This window comes from Myripristis murdjan, chromosome 13 (genome assembly GCF_902150065.1).
Source record: "Myripristis murdjan chromosome 13, fMyrMur1.1, whole genome shotgun sequence".
NCBI classification, from domain to species: domain Eukaryota; kingdom Metazoa; phylum Chordata; class Actinopteri; order Holocentriformes; family Holocentridae; genus Myripristis; species Myripristis murdjan.
Window position 1 is genome coordinate 32,662,108 of NC_043992.1, and position 19,641 is coordinate 32,681,748.

Consider the following 19,641-nt stretch of genomic DNA (forward strand, 5'->3'; position numbering starts at 1 on the left):
ACACCCGGTGCGAATGCGGAAGTGTATTCAAAGTGAATGCACGACTTTCCACATGGTGAAAATGGCTGCGGGTGGGGAAAAACAACAGGGCCACAGACCCGGCATTTACAAGCAGAAAAACAAAGGCCACAAACATGGCAGGCATCGGACGAAAGGAGAAATCGAGCGAGAAAACAAAGGTAAGACCCGGTCATGTGTGGTGCTGTGCGCTGGGGGCTAATCCGTGTTGCACGGCTTCACGGCAGTGGCACGGCTCTGCCAACACACGTGTTCAGCCTGTCCGCTCTCAGTGGGGCATTTAATGACACGTAGGAAACACGCAAATCAGGTCTTTCAGTCATTTATGTCCTTTTTGAGGGCTTCAGGTGGCTGTTTGGCTGCTGGCACACCGTCTGACCTTGTGTTTTCTCTGACCGTCAGAGGCAGGGGGTTTAACAGGGACCGGACCGCACACCGTGCACACAGCGGCGACTGGTGGAGTCAGGGTCATAGTTTTCCCTGCTAATCGACCCGTTTAGTGCATGACGTCTGACAGATGGGCAGATCAGTGTAGAGGCGAGCCAGGTTTGGCAGATATCTAGTGGAAAAAAGCAATCAAAGTTCTCAAAAATGATCTAAAATGGGTGACTGTGCTATTAAACAACTTCTGAGCGAATCCAAACAATGTATTAAACACTACAGGGTTTATCCAGTCTGTACTCTCAGGTCGACATGTTAGGTTTTTGTAATGTTCAGCTTGTTTACCCAGTAGATTGTTCTGACATCATGAATGCAATGTAACAGTCTCATTAGCCAGTGGCCATGATAATTAAGGGATTGTAACCCAAAGTCATAATTTAACTGGACTGTAGACAGAAGTAAGTATTAAGATAAGATAAGATAAGATATTCCTTTATTAGTCCCACGGTGGGGAAATTTCACGTATTACAGCAGCCAAAGTGGATAGCAAGATATGAAGCATAATTTACACTATAAACAGTATATACAGATAATAAGTATCAAAGAGCAATATAAACATTATAAACAAGGAATGTAGAAAAATACTATATGATGCTATATTATGCTCACACACTGTGGCACAGTAGTTGGAGGGTTCCTGTTTCAGTCCCCGGCTCCTCTGTAGGATGTGTTGATGTGCCCTTGAGCAAGACACTGAAGACCTAGCTGCTCCTACTGGGCAGTTTGGCACCTTGCATAGCAGCCTCTTTATGAATGTGTGTGTGTGTGTGTGTGTGTGTGTGTGTGTGTGTGTGGCATACTGTACATTATGAAGCCCTTTGAGTGGTCAAAAGACTGAAGGACTAGAAAGCCCAATCAAAATGCAGTTCATTTACCATTTACACCTACAGAATATTTATTAAGAGTTTATTTTTGTTTTGCCTTATGGATGTGCACTAACTAAACAGTTGCTCCTTCACACTGTTTGGATCCACACAACTGTTTCTGTGTAAGATAATGTCTTATTGCTTGTGCTCATACAAGCAGGATGTATATGCATGTAAAAAGTAATTGGGGCTCTTTGATTCATGAAGTGGGAGTGTAGCAGGCAGGTGCTGATGATAATATTTCTACTAAAAACAAGAAGTAAATGAGTTTTTTTAATAAACTGGAAGGGCATCTATGTGAATATCCTGAGTGATCCACTAGATGTGGCTGTTGTGCATGTTTCTGCAGCCACAATCTGATGCTATTCATCAGACTGGGGCTATTGACGGTCTGATTCGTTTCATTTTCTGTATGTTTATTACAGCTTAGTCAGTAAAACCGGATTGACCTCCTCTTCTGTTATCAATAGGCTCAGCTATACAACATTTAAATATAAAGACCCATAGACCTGTGTACATGAAGCAGGTGTCCCTTTTCTAAGCTGTGAAGTTGTGTTTTGCTTGCAAGACGATCATTTTTTCTCCAGGTGTCATTACAAACTTAATGGGGCATGCAAATTGTTGGAGCACAAAGATGATGGAAAGACAGTGTTTATACTGGCAAACAGCACCATATCATGAATAATAGCCTGGGAAAGCATTGTACAACCATAACATCTGGCATCTACCATGGTCCATGTGCAGGTGAAGTGAAGAATTTTGCATAATTGTCCACAATTAAAAACATCCACCGTATGTGCTTTAAAAGGTTTCAGGCCTTGGGCTACACTCATGGCTGTGTGCAATGCGGCGTGAGTTGTTCCTAATGAAGCAGCCAAATGGACCCTTCAAAGACTGCACCCACACCTGAATGTGAATGTGAGAGGCACTTGCCTTTGGTATCATCTCTCATGGTGTAGTAATATGTCCTTGTGACGGGCTACTTCACAGGCAGAGTGTCAGTGATGACTCTCACCAAAAAACAGAGGAAGGAGCAAAACAAGATGGACAGAAGACACAAAGCCAACCAATTACGCAGGAACAAGAAGGATATGGTAATTATTTTCATCTGACAGAGAGAGAAAACCCCCTGTGATTACTGCATGCCGCAGACTGATGCAGAAAGTATCTCCGTCTTCTGGCCATGCAGGTTCTGACAGAGAAGCGACGTCTCGGCAGCAGGGATGGTCCCCCTCACTTGGTGGCCGTGGTGGCCCTACATGCTGGGGTTGATGCTGTGGCTGTCACCAAGTTACTACGAGAGGAGGGTGCAGGGGGTCTCGTACAGCAGGAGCAGTGCATCAGTGGTGTCAGTGACAGTTTTGGACTGGTTATGCCTCGTTTTAAACAAAGGCTTATCTTCCTGCGTCCCAACACGGGTGAGTATGGAGTGATGTTAGCAGTTCCTCATGAAAACTCAAATGTGAAATGTATGTAAACATTTATGTTTTCAACTGTTAAATCAGACAAGGGTCTTAAAGTTTTCTCAGTATTGGTTTATTTTTAGTTGTTGCATAAGATGTTCTACACTGAGGGACTGCAAAACATTTTTTTTCTCCAAATAAGAAGACTGTGTATCAGTCTTCAGTTCATGTTATCAACTAATATTTAGGTCACTGTGACATGGATTGGAATATAATTGGTGTAATCACAGATTAAACACTCTGTATCTTTACTGATGCCCCACCACTGGATCTAACCAATGTGTTGTAAGTTAGAATGATACATTTCCATTCTTATTTTCACGTGAAAAAAATGTCCTACATCAAAATGTCTTGCTGGTGGTGGTGTATAATGTTGACAGTAGTTGACATTAGCATAATGTTTTCCCATTCTAAAAACTTGTGCCATGGTCTCTTTGCACAGCCGACTTGCACTCCCTGCTGGATGTGGCAAAGATTGCGGACAGCCTCGTGTTTGTGCTGGACTCCACTGAAGGTTGGGACAGCTATGGAGACTACTGCCTCTCTTGTCTCTTTGCCCAGGGTCTCCCCAGCCATGGTGAGTATCCATTTGAACACAAGCCTCTTTTCAGACTCCCTCGGGGCATCCTTGAGACGCAATACTCTGATGTCAAAATTTATACATGATACACTGTAATTGATGTCAGAGGTTTTGGATTTTTGTTTATTTCTTTTTCTAACTCCTTTGTTTTTCTGTCTTTCAATCAATCCCCGTAGCGCTTGTGTGCCAGGGTGTTTCTGACATAGCCGTGAAGAAGAGGATCGAGTCCCGGCGAGCTCTGTCAAAGATCACCGAGGTCCGTTTCCCTGATTCTCGTCTCTTCCCTCTGGACTCGGAGCAGGATGCCACCCTGCTTCTCAGACACCTGAGCACTCAGAGACAGAGGAAGCTGGGTTTCCGCTCCAGACGCGCTCATCTCTTGGCTCAGCATGTCACGTTCACCCCCAACAGCTCTGGCGAGGGGACGGGTGGTGCGCCCACTGGCTTAGGGACCCTCCGCGTCTCTGGGTATATCCGTGGCTGCCCTCTCCAGGTCGATAGACTGGTGCACATTAGTGGACATGGAGACTTTCAGCTCAGTCAGATTGATGCTCCAGCAGACCCTCTTCCCCTCAACTTAACAACACCCAGACCAGCAAAGCATGGCAAAGGAGGAGACGTTGACATGGTGGTAGGCTGTTTTTTTGGACTGAAAGTAGTTGCTTAATTTTTATCCAACAAATTTCTTATATTTCAAATTGAAGATTTTTACCACAAAAAAGATTTCTAAGAGCTATCTAATTTTAAAGCGATTATAGAGCACCGATACTCTCATGACAGACTTTTGATTTTGCATATTTGATTTCAGCACCACCAGAAAGGGTAATTCATATTTTGTGTTCAACAAAATCGACAAACATATTTAATAACTGAGTACACACCAGAATGGATAGATGGTTTAAGTTAAAATAAATGAATATTGCCTTAAACAGTATAGCAAGTTTGATCTCTCACTCCTGAATGTTAAATGAGCTGAGAACAGTACGCACTGAGCCATAGGAAAGCATTTCCTATAGCTATTCTTTTTTGACATCTGTGTTTTCCACAGGACGGTGCTGAGGAGGAGGAGGCTCCAGTGCGGGTGCTGATGAAGGCAGACCTGTCCCGCAGGGAGAGCCTGCAGGCCGAGGCTGAGGTGGACCCCATGGACGGAGAGCAGACTTGGCCCACAGACACAGAACTGCAAGAGGCTGAAGGTACAGAAACAGCTAGGAGATACATAACAGATTTTTTTATGTTACTGTGGTCAAGAGGGAGATACCTGACAACATACAAAAGGAAAATATCAAGGAACTTTGACATTAATGAAGCTGATTTGCCAGGTTTTGTTGATATTTGCCTCTCTGCTATTGATTGCACAATCGCTGTACATATCTTGGCCTCGGATTGATAGCTTAATCAAAATAACTTGAAGTCAGCAGCATTAAACACTTCCATGCTTTGATAATCACCACTGCTGAATAGGACAAAATGTAGTTATAATTTGCCATCACCATCAACATAAAGTGAAAGTGGACACAGCAATATTTTGTTTTATTCACAACGCCCTGTCAGGACTTAATATCTGTGGCAGCTATGGATGACATGCACATTTACACAGCTTCCTTGATGAAGTATGGCGTGTTGATTCAGTTATTGAAACAATTTAATTTCTTATTCAAAACTGCGCAAACTCAAAAATCTCTCCAACGTTCAGAGGCCAGAAAGAACAGACGAGTAATGAAGGTTCCCAAAGGCACATCAGACTACCAGGCCACGTGGATTGTGGATGACAACGAGGAGGAGGAGGACGACGGTGAGGAGGATGAAGAAAGCTGTGACGACGACGACGACGAAATGATGGACGAGGCCATGGATGGAGAGGATGACGAGAACGGCTCCCAGGTGTGCACCGTGTAAAAGAAACTCAGATCCGATATGTTTTTCCTTGACATATCTGTAAATTGGAGCAAATTATGCATTTTTTGCTGACTTCTTGCCCCAGGGTGACAGCGACACAGCAATGCTAGGGTCCGTTTGTTTAACTGCTGCTTGTTGTCATAGCAGCAGTGGGGCCACAACCGGACAGGGTAATCTCGAGGAGGGTGACGAGGACAGTAATTTGTGGAGAAGTCACAGAGTTTCAGTGTTGGTGGCTCTGTGGCCGGAACAGTGCATACGTGACCCACGGTTAGTGCACCTCGTAACTGAGAGGCACTGTTTGTTTTCTCAGTGTCTGTCTCTGGCCTGTAGTGCCAGGCTACTCGCCACAACAATAGTGTTTGGAGCAGGGGTCCCGAGAGAAGCCTCCTGTCTTCCTGTTCTGTGAACAGAACTTCCCGTCTCGACAAGGGGAGGAGACGAACATTTATTTATTTCCAGCACTGCTTGAAAGAAGGGGGGGGGGTTTACTCTTTATGTGCAAAGGGTTTATTACGATCTGTAATTGTTATTAGCATGTGTTTGAAGTCAAGGTTAGCACACAGGAATATTTGGGAGATGTGAACAATGGGGAAAATGGTACTTCAAATGATAATGACTGTTATTATTGTGGCTGGGATTTTGCGAAACAGCCCCCCGCCGCGTGGATTCCCCCTTGCATCCGACTCTGACTGCAATTTGCCAGTCGAGGGAGTACCATAACTGATTGGCTCCTTTGATGATTCACTTCCCTGTACAAATATATAGCCCATTGAAGTTAGATTTCGAAGTACGCGTTTATGCCTGGAGGGACTGGTAAATTTGTGGCATTTAAAATTGGTAGCGCACCCTTCACACCCACAACACACACGCATACACACACAAATAGCTACTGTATGCAACAGAGCTGCAACTAACGATTATTTTCATTATCAATTAATCTGTCCATTATATTCTCGATTACTTGATTAGTTGTTTGTGCCATAAAATATCAGAAAATGGTGAAAAATATTGATCACAACTTACCACAGCCCAAGGCGATGCCCTAAAATGTCTTGTTTTGTCCCAGCCAACAGTCCACAACCCAAAGATACTTAGTTTATTGTCACAGAGAACAAAAGAAACCAGAAAATATTGACATTTAAGAAGCTGAAATCATGAGAATTTGGAAATTTTCTTCTTAAAAATGACTCACAACACTTATCAAAATAGCTGGGGATTCATTTAATAGTTATGCTCAGTATGAGAAAATGGTAGGCAAAGCTGAGATCAAAATTAATAAAATAAAATCAGAATAAGAATTGGAGTGGTACAGGAACAGGGACAATGAGAACGCTCAGCGCCCAGTAAAATAAGGGAGGAACCTGTAAAAAATGCTGGCACATCTGTGTCTCTCTTTTTACCCCCTAAAAGCCATGGGAGTGTTAGCAGCATGTCTGGTTAATATCAGCATCATTTCAGCATCAGCCAAGAACAGTTTCAGGTTTATCTCTTATCTGTTGTGAATTTTTACAGCAACACTGAAAAGCAGTGTTGGTGATTTTTGTATACTATGATACTTTTACGTCTCGTGTTAGACGTTCAATAGTTTGAATCACCTGTCACAAAGAGATCAGGAGCTATAAAGGACATCCCTCTGTTTGGTAAACGACAATAAATGTTCACTAATACATATCTCAGAACTGTCCATATGTATATACAGTGACATCCCTTGTTTAGACTGATTTTGAAGCCTGCTGTTTTTAAAGGGCACAGTGGTATACTGAAACACACTGAACTATGTTGTCTGTGCTCAGGAGCCTGGCTCAGGCTGTGCCTCAGAGGAAGAAGAGGAGGAGGAAGAGGAGGAAGAGCTGTGTTCCTCAGAGCGAACTGGAGCAGACCAGCGCTATGATGAGCACATGGACGAGGCTGAAGAACGAGAGGGTTTGAAAGGTTACCGTGAGGCTCGGGCTAACGAAATGTTCCCTGACGAGGTGGATACACCCATCGACACACCGGCTAAAGTCAGGTAAGTCACGCCCCTGTTAGATATACTATTGCTCATTTATATATTTTGATGTTTTAATTTTAAATTTGATGGTAGGTTTGGCAGAATTAAACAATAGGGAAGACAGTACTTTAAAAGATAATGGTTGTTACTATTATTATTATTGTTGTTGTTATTATTACTTGTTATTGTGGCTCTGATTGCTACATATTTTGTGAAACAGCCTTTGACTGTAATTTGCCTATCTAGGGAGTAACATAACTGATTGGCTCCTTTGATTATTCACTTGCTTATACAAATATGAAGCCCATTGAAGTTAGATTTCTAATTAAGAGTTTATTATGCCTGGAGGGAGTGGTAAATTTGTGGCAATTAAAATTATTAGTACGCCCCTCACACCCTCAACAAACACGCATACACACACAAGTAACTACTGTATCCAGTAGAGCTGCAACTAACGATTATTTTCTTGATAAAACAATTAGTGCTTCCATAGAATGTCAGGAAATGGTGGGAAATGTTGACACACGATCAAGCAGACACACACGACCAAATGCAGTAACCTCCTCAGGATCCACCGCCTCGCAGAGATAATGAAATCAAAACACAAAGCAACTTGTTACAAATGGTTTCTCCACCAGTTTTGATTTCCTGCAGTCATAATGATCCACCGCTGGCACTTTCCCACACTTTCATGTTGCTGTCTTCTGCTCGCAGGTTCCAGCGCTACAGGGGTCTAAAGAGTTTCCGCTCCTCCCCTTGGGACCCCATGGAGAACCTACCTCTCAACTACTCGCGCATCTTCCAGTTCCAGAGCTTTGAGCGCACCCGCAGGCGCGTGCTGGCTGAGGCGGCGCAGGAGGAGGAGGGAGCCATGGTGAGAAGAAAGTGGCTGTGTTGATTATCTGTGTTTGATCTTACCAGTTTGCGGCTTCTCTGACCCTTTTGTCTTGGCCTTTGCAGGTGGGCTGGTATGTTACCCTGCACATCATTGATGTGCCCGTCTCTGTCATGGAGAGCGTGCAGTCAGGCACACCTCTGGTGCTGGTGTCCCTCTTGCCCCATGAACAGAAGGTACTGCCTTCTGCTTTTGACATCCTGAAACTTTGGCGTCTGAATTCACTTTGTACCAAAGTCACACCAACAGTACGGCATTATTATTCCTGACCTTTCTGCCCACATCCTTGGTTCTTTGTGCACAGATGTCAGTGATGCACCTCTTGGTCAGGAGACACCCCGGCAACACGGAGCCTATCAAATCTAAAGAGGAGCTTGTGTTCCACTGTGGATTTCGACGGTTTAGAGCCTCTCCCATCTTCTCGCAGCACACCTCAGGTAGGACCCCAAACCCCACAGTAGCCCGGTATGATATTTATACACACAATAATATTATCATGCACAGTAATATTTACTGTACATTGTAGGCATTCATCTGTGCAACATACAGGGGTTTGTGTTCATGGTTCAGGACACTTTAATAGGATATCAGTCTGTTCTGAGGCTTGATGGTGTGAGCCTCTGTTTACGGGACAGCCTCTGCACCTGCTGGGTCACACTGCCATGATGTAATAGACATTCTGCACTGGATGTCTGCCATACAGTGGCATTTTGAGGATGCTTTTTGTTGTGGTCAAGAATATGCTGGTGTAAACCACGTGTAGCTGCTTGACATACTTTTTGTAGGTCGTAAGTGACTTGCTTAGTGTTAAATTCAGATGTACTCCTCCTGTAGGTGACAAGCATAAGATGGAGCGCTTCCTTCGACCAGATGCTCCAACTGTGGTGTCGATTTACGCCCCCATCACCTTTCCCACTGCGGGGGTACTGCTCTTCAAACAGAGGGGTGATGGTAAGATGGAAAAGTCATGTCCTTGTTGTTTTTCTCTGTGGTCTGGCTCCATTTATTTTTAAATTCTGACTCACCATGTCTGTGTAATTCATTTATTTGATTTTCCAGGTAAAGGAACAGTTCACCCAAACTGCAAAAAATACACTCCTGATCCAAATTTTAAGACCAGTTGAAAAATTGCAAGAATTTACATTTTGCACTGTTGAATCTTAAGAAGGCTCTAAGTAGAGCTTCAAAATGCAAAAAGAAGAAATGGGTGTGAGACCAAAAAAAAAAAAAAAAAAAAAAAATGAGTAAGCAATTTATTGCAAACAACCATTAAACTGAAACAGGCTGTTCATCAGCTGATCAAAAGTCTAAGACCACTGCCTTTAAAAGCCCAAATCTTCGCAAAAATTAATTTTGAAGCTCCACTTAGAACCTTCTTTAAATCCAACAGTGCAAAATATAAATTCTTGCAATTTTTCAACTGGTATTAAAATTTTGATCTGGAGTGTATATTTTCCTTCTTACCGCTATTGCAGTGCATCCATCCATGTAGTTTCTTTGTGATTTGGCGAGATTTCCAGTGTGTCAGATTTTACCCGTCTCTTACCCGTCCCAGCCCCCAAGCACTGTGGGGTCAGATGGGTATTGTTTTGTTCAAACCACCAAAAATTGACATGAAAAACTAAACAGCAGCAGCAGCTCTTTCCAAAAACATTGACACAGAAACTTGGCATAATCCACAGGCGCCAGGGGCAAAGAGTTTAATTGGGAACTATATCCTGTCGAAGAACACTAGCAAACTATACCAATTCATCACCAAAAAGTCCAAATTAGAGGCAAATAGATACAGAAACGATTCGGGTAGGTAGATGGCACTAGAGGTAAGTGGGGAAAATATCGTATTTAACTTTCGGTGAACTGTTCCTTTAAATCAGTGGTATACTGGTATTTGACAGGGTTCATATCGGTGTTGGAAATCCTTGAAATGCATGAATTTTAATGTGGTGTTTGAAAAATAGTTTGATTTTGAATAAAGTGCTTTAAACTGCTTGAAATTGCAATTGCACTACTTTCAGAGTAAATGGCTGGCTCAGCGATAATTAAATTCTGATTATTTACAGCACAATAACATCTGATTTAATGTGATGAAAAAGTGACATGACCATTTTGAGGAGCCACACTGAGCCGTGAGGTGCTGGTAAAGCGTGCAGATGCACTTTGGGAATGGGTGAAAAGTACTTGAAGGTGTAGGAACCCTGTATTCGATCTTGTCTCTCTTTGCCGTGTAGGCAGGCAGGACCTGGTGGCCACAGGCAGTCTGCTCAGTTGCGACCCCCGGCGTGTTGTGCTGAAGAGGATTGTACTGAGCGGACACCCCTTCAAAATAAACCGCCGCTCTGCCGTTGTCCGCTACATGTTCTTCAACAGGGGTGAGGGCTCTGCATTTGCTTTACTTCGACTAGGGCTGGGCAGTATATCAATAATATACCAATATTTTTACATGGGATTATATGTCGTCTGGGGCTTTGGATAATATTGTGATATGGCACAAGTAAAAAAGTGTTGTGTCCTCTTTGAAGTCCTGTTCTTTGTCTCAACCTGATTGGTCATTAAATTCACATTACTAATCAATGTTTAGCAAAAATGTGTGTGCAAATATCTTACCAATACCAATAGTCATCCCTATAGTATCAACACAATATTGATACTGAGGTATTCTCTCAAAGATAATGTGATATTTGATTTTGTCCACATTACACAGCCTTAACTCTGACTACTTTCATACTGTTTGGCCGCTACTGTACTTCTGAATTGTCTGTTTTTATGTTGTTGACAGATGATATCATGTGGTTCAAGCCAGTCGAGCTGCGGACCAAGTGGGGTCGGAGAGGTCATATCAAGGAGGCTTTAGGTAAAAATAATAATAATAATAATAAAATAAAGCTAATTTTTCAGCAGCTTCTCGAAACAATATTTATGTCTTTTTTGTTTGAGACATTATTGCTGTAATACCTGACATAGCAATTCTTATTTTTCAGGAACTCATGGTCACATGAAGTGTGTTTTTGATAATCAGCTGCGCTCTCAAGATACTGTCTTGATGAATTTATACAAGAGAGTGTATCCTCGCTGGACATATGACCCGTATGTGCCCTTGCCCTTACTGTGGATCAAGAGGGAAGACCCTGAGGAAATGGAGGACTTGGACATGGAATAGTAGAGAGAAGAGCAATGCAAGACTCAAAACACATGAACAAAAGTGCTTTCAGTGGATGTGTGCACGTGACAACGTCACAATCTGTAATGTGTATTAAATAAAACTATTTTGATCCTGATTACACTCTGTCTTCTCATTCACCTTGATCCAGTATTAAAGTCAATATTACATTTTTGCCTGACAACTGTACATTATTCTGCTAGATCTGTTTGTAGCCACTAGATGGCAGTAAAGAATAAGGGTAAACAGATAACGCTTCTATAAAACTGCTGCGTTGAGCAACTGTGACATTTGTTTGAACTGGGTCAAAAAACTATGTGACTACCATTTAAACAAATAGCTGTGCGTAAAGGGGACTCACTGAGTAAACAAATATTGAGGCTTGTGACTGCAGCAACTGGCTGTCTGTTAGAACGCAGCGAGCACGGATACAGGACTGAAGTGACAAGGCCCATGACACAAAAGCAACTTCTTGAAGTCACTCAAATACAGCATATTGCCTGCAGTAGGGATGAAATGTGTATCTCGTTAAATTCTGTAATATTTGCAGTCTTTGAGGAACGTATTAATCATGAATCATGAATGAAATTGTAGTGTAGTTGTAGTGGCACAAAATAACTGTCTATTGTCCCACAGCGTTACTATTATGCCTTGAAGATGATGACAAATGGCAGTTTTCTTTGTAATTATTAATTGCAAAGCTTATAGGTTTACCCCCACATTCCCTACTTATTTAATGTATTTGATTTAATTACAAATTGTCCACACTGAATAATAAAAGAGGTGATCTGAATGATTTTATGTAAGTAGAAAAAAAATGTCTTTTTAAGACAGCTAGTAGCAGGAGCTTCTGGTTCTGCCAGTTGCTTGGTCCGGCAGACCCACCACACCTCCCCCTCACACACACACACACACACACACACACACACACACTCCACAGCTCTCTCTCTCTCTCTCTGGTGGTCTGCCCTGACCTGAAGCCTCCTTTTTCACCACCAGTCAGACATACACACAGATCATGACCTCCCAGACTGTATCTAAAATGCTCAGCAGTTGTACGTCCCTTCCCTATCCCATAGTTTTTTTTTTTTCTTTTGCTTAGGAAAACAGTGATTTATGAATTGTAATATTTATCATAAAGCTGAGCTCTTGCATGCTTGCAGCAACATGATTCATCCCCGGGCTCTGTTGGGACTGCAGCACAGAGGCATGCCAATATGTCTGGGAAACCAGAAGGTGAAGACTTCGGGATGGAGAGGAGAACATGATCCAAGAAATGAAGGAGAGCAAAAGTTCACTCTGTGCATTTTTTCATGCTGTGAATTTGATTACAGCAGGAAAAAAGTTGAAAAATAAAGATAATACAATCGAGAAAGACTAATGTCTTTATTGCCCTTGGGGGGGCAGCTGGGAGCCCTGGACAGTTTTGTGGTAACACTCCATTTATTTCCGACTTCGAGTGTTTCTTTTCTTGTTTTTTACACGTATTAAGGCAAGGGCACTGTAACAGTGATGTGCTGAACACATCTTGTTAAATCTGAAGGGAGGGGTGTTGTGTGCTTTGCTGGCCAGCAGTTCACGGTGAGGAGAGGGGGAATTCAGTATCCCTACTATGGAGAAGGATTTTAAGTAACATGTAGAAAAATGGTACTGAATTTAGATGCGTACACAACATTTTTCCCTGACACTATCAATTTGAAACAGATAAACATTTAGTTGTTTGGGGACCAACTGCGACGTGGTAAGGCAGAATCCAGCCCATAAGTGAAGTGTGTGTTTGGCACAGGCCATCGTCAGAAGAAGTGAATGCTGGTGGCTTAGTGCTGTTTGGATCAGGAATGTCTTGTGGTTCCCAGTTCACTGCCACCACACTTAGTTGGCTCCCGCTGAAGATATAATGGGTGAGAGATTTTTCCGTTGGATGAGGATAAAGAAACGGAAGGAGAGAAAAGGGGCAGTGAGGGAGAGAGAGAGATAAGGGAAGAGCCAGTTGATGTTAGAATGAACAAAACCAGAAGTGGCGGAGGGAGGAAGTTGTCAAAGCAAATGCAAAGGGGATGCATAAAGTTGGGGAATTAAAATAAGAATTTAGATGGTGTGTATGTGTGAGGGAGAGAGAAAGAGAGAGAGACAAGGAGAGAGAGGGAGAGCTAGTGAAATGGAGGAGTGTGAGAGTCTGAGGCGGTGTGGGCGAGGGAGAAGGAGAGCGAGAGTGGCTGGCGTTTATGGATTGCAGATGTGGCGCTATGGGGTTTTGGCAGGGGCCATGCGCGCCTGAATCCTGCACCGGCTGGGTGGCACCGGGGTGAGAGGGAGGTCACTGCACCGCAGCACACAGCCCATAAAACACTGAGAGTGGGGGAGAGGAGTGAGAGCATAGGCCTCAAACACACACTAGCTTGGGACTTGGAATAGGGCAGTGGGGGTGAACAAATCAAACTCTGAGGTTCAAGCACTCACAGAGACTACCAATAAAGCCATAGTTAATGGATAAATGTTACCAAGAGGAAAAAAAAAATGTTGGTGGCTGATAAGCTTACCTCAGATTTAATGAACAGAAATGTCACCAGGTGAAGAAAAATCCCTCCATCTCCAAAAGAAGAGTCACCTCCATGTGCATCAGCGCTGAATTTATTGTCCTACAAGTCTTTGTGATAAGATTGCAAAAGAAAAGCGAGCCAGCCACGTGGTGCGAGGCCTTCCATCCACTGTTTTATCTTATTTCATCCGCCCACCTTCCTATACATTCTGGCATTTCTGTTTCCATCCCCATCATTCATATCAAAGCCGTTTTTTCGTTCTTAGGAAATAACAGCAGTGCAAGTGCTAAGAACAGTCAGAGCTGAACTTCACCACCTTGTCAAAATGAAAGTGAAGAATCTCACTTTATTTCTTTACTTCGTTCGCTTCTTCCGGAGATTTCCATGTCATTCCCAGGTCATGCTACCTCGTAGCCTGCGACCACAGTGCTCTGCTCTGTTGGTGAGCGAGCGCTGGGGCCAAGTGCTTTGCTCAAGGGCGGTTGGTGGTTGTTGAGGGCGATGAGAGCGTTGCACAATCCCTTCCCTCGCCCACACACAGATTTAAACTGCCAACCACCTCTTACCTTTGAGCCACTGCTGACTGTGGTTGGCATCTTTCGCTGACCCACAGTCGCATTCCCAAATTCACATCATGTATGCCCTGAGAAGCAAAATACCTTGTTGAATAGAAAGCTGTTGGGGAGCACTCATAATAATTAAAAAATGGTCTATTCTTTGTGAAAGGTCTGCAGCTTTTTAGCACATAGACTCCACACTGAACTGAAAAAGATTTTGAGAAAGTGATAAGTGTTAAAAGATGCCTACACCATCTAAATCTTAAAAGTACATAGCAAGCTGTTTATAGAACCACTGGTGAATATCTTGGTAAGATGGAGGTAAGTAGTGTTACATTTTTTAAATCAAACAGAGGTAAACATTTTATTTTATTTTATTTTATTTTACAAACAAAGGTGTTTTTTAATGTTATAGTTTAGAGTATTAAGTAGCTTTTTGCCTGTAAAAACCCCTTCATATTCATGCCCATCTCACACTCTGCTATTTATAAAGGAGAAAACTTCTTGACAATACTTTCCTATTGGGCTGGCTTTATTTTTCTCTTTCTTTTGTGATATGCTTCCTTCCCTCTCTTGTTCCCCTTTTTCTCCCCCTTAGCCTGATCCTGACTCCCTGGTTCCTGGGGCCTGGCCAAGGCGTGTGTCCCTGGAGGAGCCAGAGAGGAGATGGAGAGGGGGGCAGCAAAGGGGGTGCAGAGACAGGCTCCAAAACCACAGCTGCAGCAGCCTTTCCCTCTCCTCTCCTCTCTTCTCCTCTCCTCTCCTCTCCTCTCCTCTCCTCTCCTCTCCTCTCCCCTTTTCCTCTCCTCCTCTGCCTTCCCTCTGTTAGGAACTTGCCTGGCACATTCCCCAGCTCTGCCATTAATCAGAGGGAAGGGTATTTCAGTACGCGTGTGTGTGTGTACGCTTGTGTGTATTTATGTGTGCGCCTGCGTGTGTGTTTGTGTGTGTGTGTGAGTGAGAGAGAGAGAAGCTGACTGTGTGAGTGACTAACTGAGTGTGTGCATGAGTGTTTATGTGTATCTTTGTGTGTGCTGATAGAGGCTGGATGGAATGGGGTTGATGGTATGGAGACCAGGACCTCACAACAAAGCTGAAGAGTTCACCCAGAGAGCGAGAGGAGGAGGGAGGGAGGTTGACAGACGAAAAGCCTGGTGAGCAGATTGGGACTGCCAGTGACTAAAAGGGAGAGATAGATGATCTGTAGAAGGTTTTAGTATCACAGGAAGAGACCGAGATATGTAAAGATGGCCCAGACCTTGCTTAAGGTAACCAACCGAAATCCCTCCGATGGCGTTTCTTATACCATTTGGCATCGGCAAGGCCGTTTTTGGAGAACGGTTTCGCAACAGCACCTGCGCACAGATGTAAATCAGGCGCAGACCAGGAAAGAAAGAACAAACATTATTTTAAAGGCACCCTTGGCTCAAGAAAAGAAGGCCACACAAAATCCTGCACCTCTCCCTGAACCCCACCACTCGTCTCTCTCTCTCCCTTATCCCCTGATTATCCAGGTGGGAGTGAAATCTAGAAAAAAAAAAAAAAAAAAAAAAATCCAACCTGCTCTCCTCTCACCCCCCAACGGGCCTCCCAGAGTGCTTCTCTGCTGACATCACTGCGCAGAGACCTGGCAAGCCAATCTCTCCCCTGCTCTCCCCTTCCCACTCCCTGCTTCCTGCCCTCATGATGTCACACACCATATGGTTTTCAGCAGTATCAAGCCGGAAAAGAGATTTAGTCAGTAGAGAGGAGAGGAGAGAAAAGGAGGAGGGTTGGAATGGGGTGCAAGTCGGACACAGAAAACAAAAGGTTTGCTCTTCCCCCATGTGTACTGTGAGTGGAAGGTAGCGGGGCAGGAGGGAGGGGAGGGAGGGTGGGGGGGTTGAGAGGGCGAGAGGGGAAGGGCTGCACTGTGTGAGGCTAATGAGGAGAGACCAGGGAGCAGAGACCATGCATCGGACAGCCATGTGCACCACAGACGCCTATTGGGCTGGCCTACACACACTCGCACGCACATGCACGCACACACACACACCCACACACACACTGAGGTACCCACGCTGGCTACCTCCATCAGGAGTGCAGGGGATCGCAGGAAGAAAGCAGATAAGATGGCGCTTGCAAACGAGGTTGCCGTGTACATTGTTTTAGCTGCTCTCCTTCAGCAGCAACTGAATGTTCTGTGTGATCAAACGAGCCGTTTTGCTGTAAAAAAAAAAAAAAAAAAAAAAAAATCAGTTTGGATACTCAGATTTCATGTAAATGCAGTTATTTGAGCTGTAAATTCTAACGCCAGAGACTTAAAAATAATAAAAGTGATTCATTCCCACTTAAAGCCCTTTTTCATTTATACTGTGGCTCAGAGTGCGAACCCATTTTTCAATCATACCCATCTCCCTCTATCATAAAAAATAAACGCTGTAAGGTTGAAATATGGCCCTCTCTTACATTCATACACACTTCCCTCTATTATCAAAATTTAACCAGAGTATTCCTGATCTGGCTCTAATCATGGCCAGATAATTGGCCATCATCGGCAGAGAGGGGTGAACTAGAATAGCGACCAAACGCACACAACAGCTCGGCTCATTCAAATGACATGCCTTGCACGCCTTTCCCCTAAAGCTGTCGCAAAACTGCTCATTACAATGAATTAAGAGAGTCCTGTGTGTAAATGTTGAGCCTACCATTCAATTTTTGGTGGTGGAGGGATGCCTCTGAAGGGGGTGTGTCTGGTATGGTGGGGCGGTGACAGCAAGCATCTGGAGACGTCTGTGGCCGCGTCCCTTGAAATGGAAGAAAGGGAGAAAGGGATGATGAGAGAGAAAAGAGAGAGAGGGAGAGAGAGAGAGAGAGAGAGAGAGAGAGAGGGAGGGAGGAGGAGAGAAAGCAAAAGACCTTGTGTGAGTGAAAGTGCATGTGGGACATTGGGTTCAGATGGTTATGGCGTCTGCTCCAAGGTGTTAAGATTCCTTTTAGAGTTTCCCCTCTATTGTTGAGCACTGCTCGGTGCTGATTTGATTGCCGCAGCCCACCTGGCACACAGTTATGGAGCAATAATAATGCAACTGGAATATTAGTCACTCAGAACGCAAATTGAAACGAGGTGCTTCGAGCCCCTGAGAGCTGGCGATCCCACAGTATATCTACTCCCAAATATCTGGAAAAAAGAAGGGTGGGCTACAGTCAGTCAGAATATTCATCCCCTCACTATGCGGCTACATCCAACCCACCAAGCCTCTGCAAGACATGTGTCACATGTAAAACTTACGATACTAACACTTGGACAAATGGTGGAGAAGGTGCGTGATTTAGAGGGTGACAGCAGGCTGTTAAGGGATTTAGCTGTTCAGCTGCACCGAGCCTGCCTTATCTCCAGCTCCGGTTCCAGTGCGCTGGTCCTGGACGGGGCAGGCGTGCACGGCTCTGCTCAGCTTTGCGATGTGCTCCCTGGATTGTGTTCTTGCTCTTGCAGCTCACAGTTTTTAATTCAATCATTGCTTACAACCAGCAATTTGGGAGCTTTTTTTAGTTCATTAAAAGTTCAGCGTTTCAGGTTTGTTGCACTGCAGATTATGTTAAATTGTGTTTTGACAGGCTGAAGTTTAATGTCCAGTGCAGGCCTCTGGAGGCAGATTGATTAGAGAGATAAAGTCTGTCTGAGAGGACAACAGCTGTGCCCAGAGACGCACAGCAGAAACAGACGTTTATTGGATAACAGTAGATGCTGTCTATGGTGTCTTTGCTGTTTCATCCTGTATCACCGGCTCTCAGTTATGTTTACATATCACTGTTTGACTTCATGCTGTCATTATGTAGGCCAATATTAAATTGATTAACTGAACCATATCCATCTTTATTTGCCTCTTTCTCAAGTCAACATCTGACCCACATCTAGCACTGCTTATTATTTTTTTTTAAAGTATGTAAATTAAAAGAGGCAGGAAAAAAGTCAGATAACGCATGAGCTACATATGATTGCTATGTATTTCCATGGTTGCAAACACTATTTTGGAACAAGAATTGAAACACACTGTCACATCCTAGATAGAGCGTATCTGTTCTCCTGCACAGTTCTGCCTACCTCTGTCAGTGGGGTTATCAGCAGTTCATCATGGAAAAGTGGAAGTGAGAGACAATACCTTCCTTCGATCCGCCAGGGTCTGGAGATGGCTCGAACCACTTTATTGAAACACCAGCATCTTGAACGTGGATAATTTAGAGAGGAAGACCCTGCTTCATGAGATTGTCAGCTGCTGCCGTGATCAAACGACTAGACATGAATAGGCCTCGGTCTGGTAAGTGCTGCACTAGATCACATCTTTTGTCTGTTAACAGACACAAAGATGGTAAAATAATTACTTACATCAATTTCAATCTGCAATCTAACACTTCTGGTATGGCCGGACAATGGGAGGACCTGAAGCTGGAAGCAGAAATAACAACAGATGGGCCCGACTGATACACTCCATACAAAATAAGACCCACAGATGGCTTGATTTCAAGTTAGATTTAGGGATTATTTAGAGTTAATCGACTTCTATCCACTAAACAAAAGGAATCAAAGTAATGCCATTACACATTGGCAGAAACCAAGTAGACTCAGAATGTCTTTTGGAGATGTTTTTAATTTCATTTTTAAGAAAAAAAAAAAAAAAATGAATAGCCTATTAGGCTACTGCTATTACATATATTGCTTGTAATTTGATATGTAATCCATATCATAATTATTACCTACTAGCATCAACCCAAATTGCTTGTAATTATTATATATAGATAAAAGAGACTGAGAAAGGCTTGACTGCTGTTAAAAGTGTTTTTTGCAAGTTATTATTATTATTTTTTAATACATTATCTATGATTTTTGTTAGGCTGCAACATTGTAAGCTTTGTTTATGTGTTTGTTGTTGTTTTTAACTGTTAGTTAGGCTGCATGTCGCCTTCTTATGTACACAGGGATGCACTGGAAGGAAAACCCACCTAAACTCAGTTTACTCACCTTTTTTTTGCTTAATACAGCTGACTCATCTTTCTTGGCTTGAAAGGCCGGGATCCTCATAATGCAAATTTATTATATCAATTGATGTGTTTGATTTTTGTTTATAATGATGCATATTTGTCACAAACTGGAGGTCATACTGTACCCATGTTGTTTAATTTGCCACCAAATCACTGTATCCTCTGTGATAGTCAGGACCCGCTGCCGCTGACTGAGACCATTGGGTGTCGCTG

The 19,641-nt window shown here is 43.4% G+C and overlaps 1 protein-coding gene across 1 annotated transcript; it reads left to right on the top strand.

The window, feature by feature from the left end:
* tsr1 (TSR1 ribosome maturation factor) lies at positions 1-11,446 on the top strand. The gene is made up of 15 exons (XM_030067742.1): positions 1-179; positions 2,316-2,419; positions 2,515-2,743; positions 3,231-3,365; positions 3,545-3,999; positions 4,417-4,564; positions 5,065-5,252; positions 7,064-7,278; positions 7,975-8,134; positions 8,221-8,331; positions 8,460-8,592; positions 8,990-9,106; positions 10,384-10,524; positions 10,932-11,006; positions 11,134-11,446. Exons 1-15 carry the CDS (start codon positions 14-16, stop codon positions 11,310-11,312), a joined length of 2,556 nt encoding a protein of 851 aa, XP_029923602.1. The 5' UTR covers positions 1-13; the 3' UTR covers positions 11,313-11,446.
* The last annotated feature ends 8,195 nt before the right edge of the window (positions 11,447-19,641 follow it).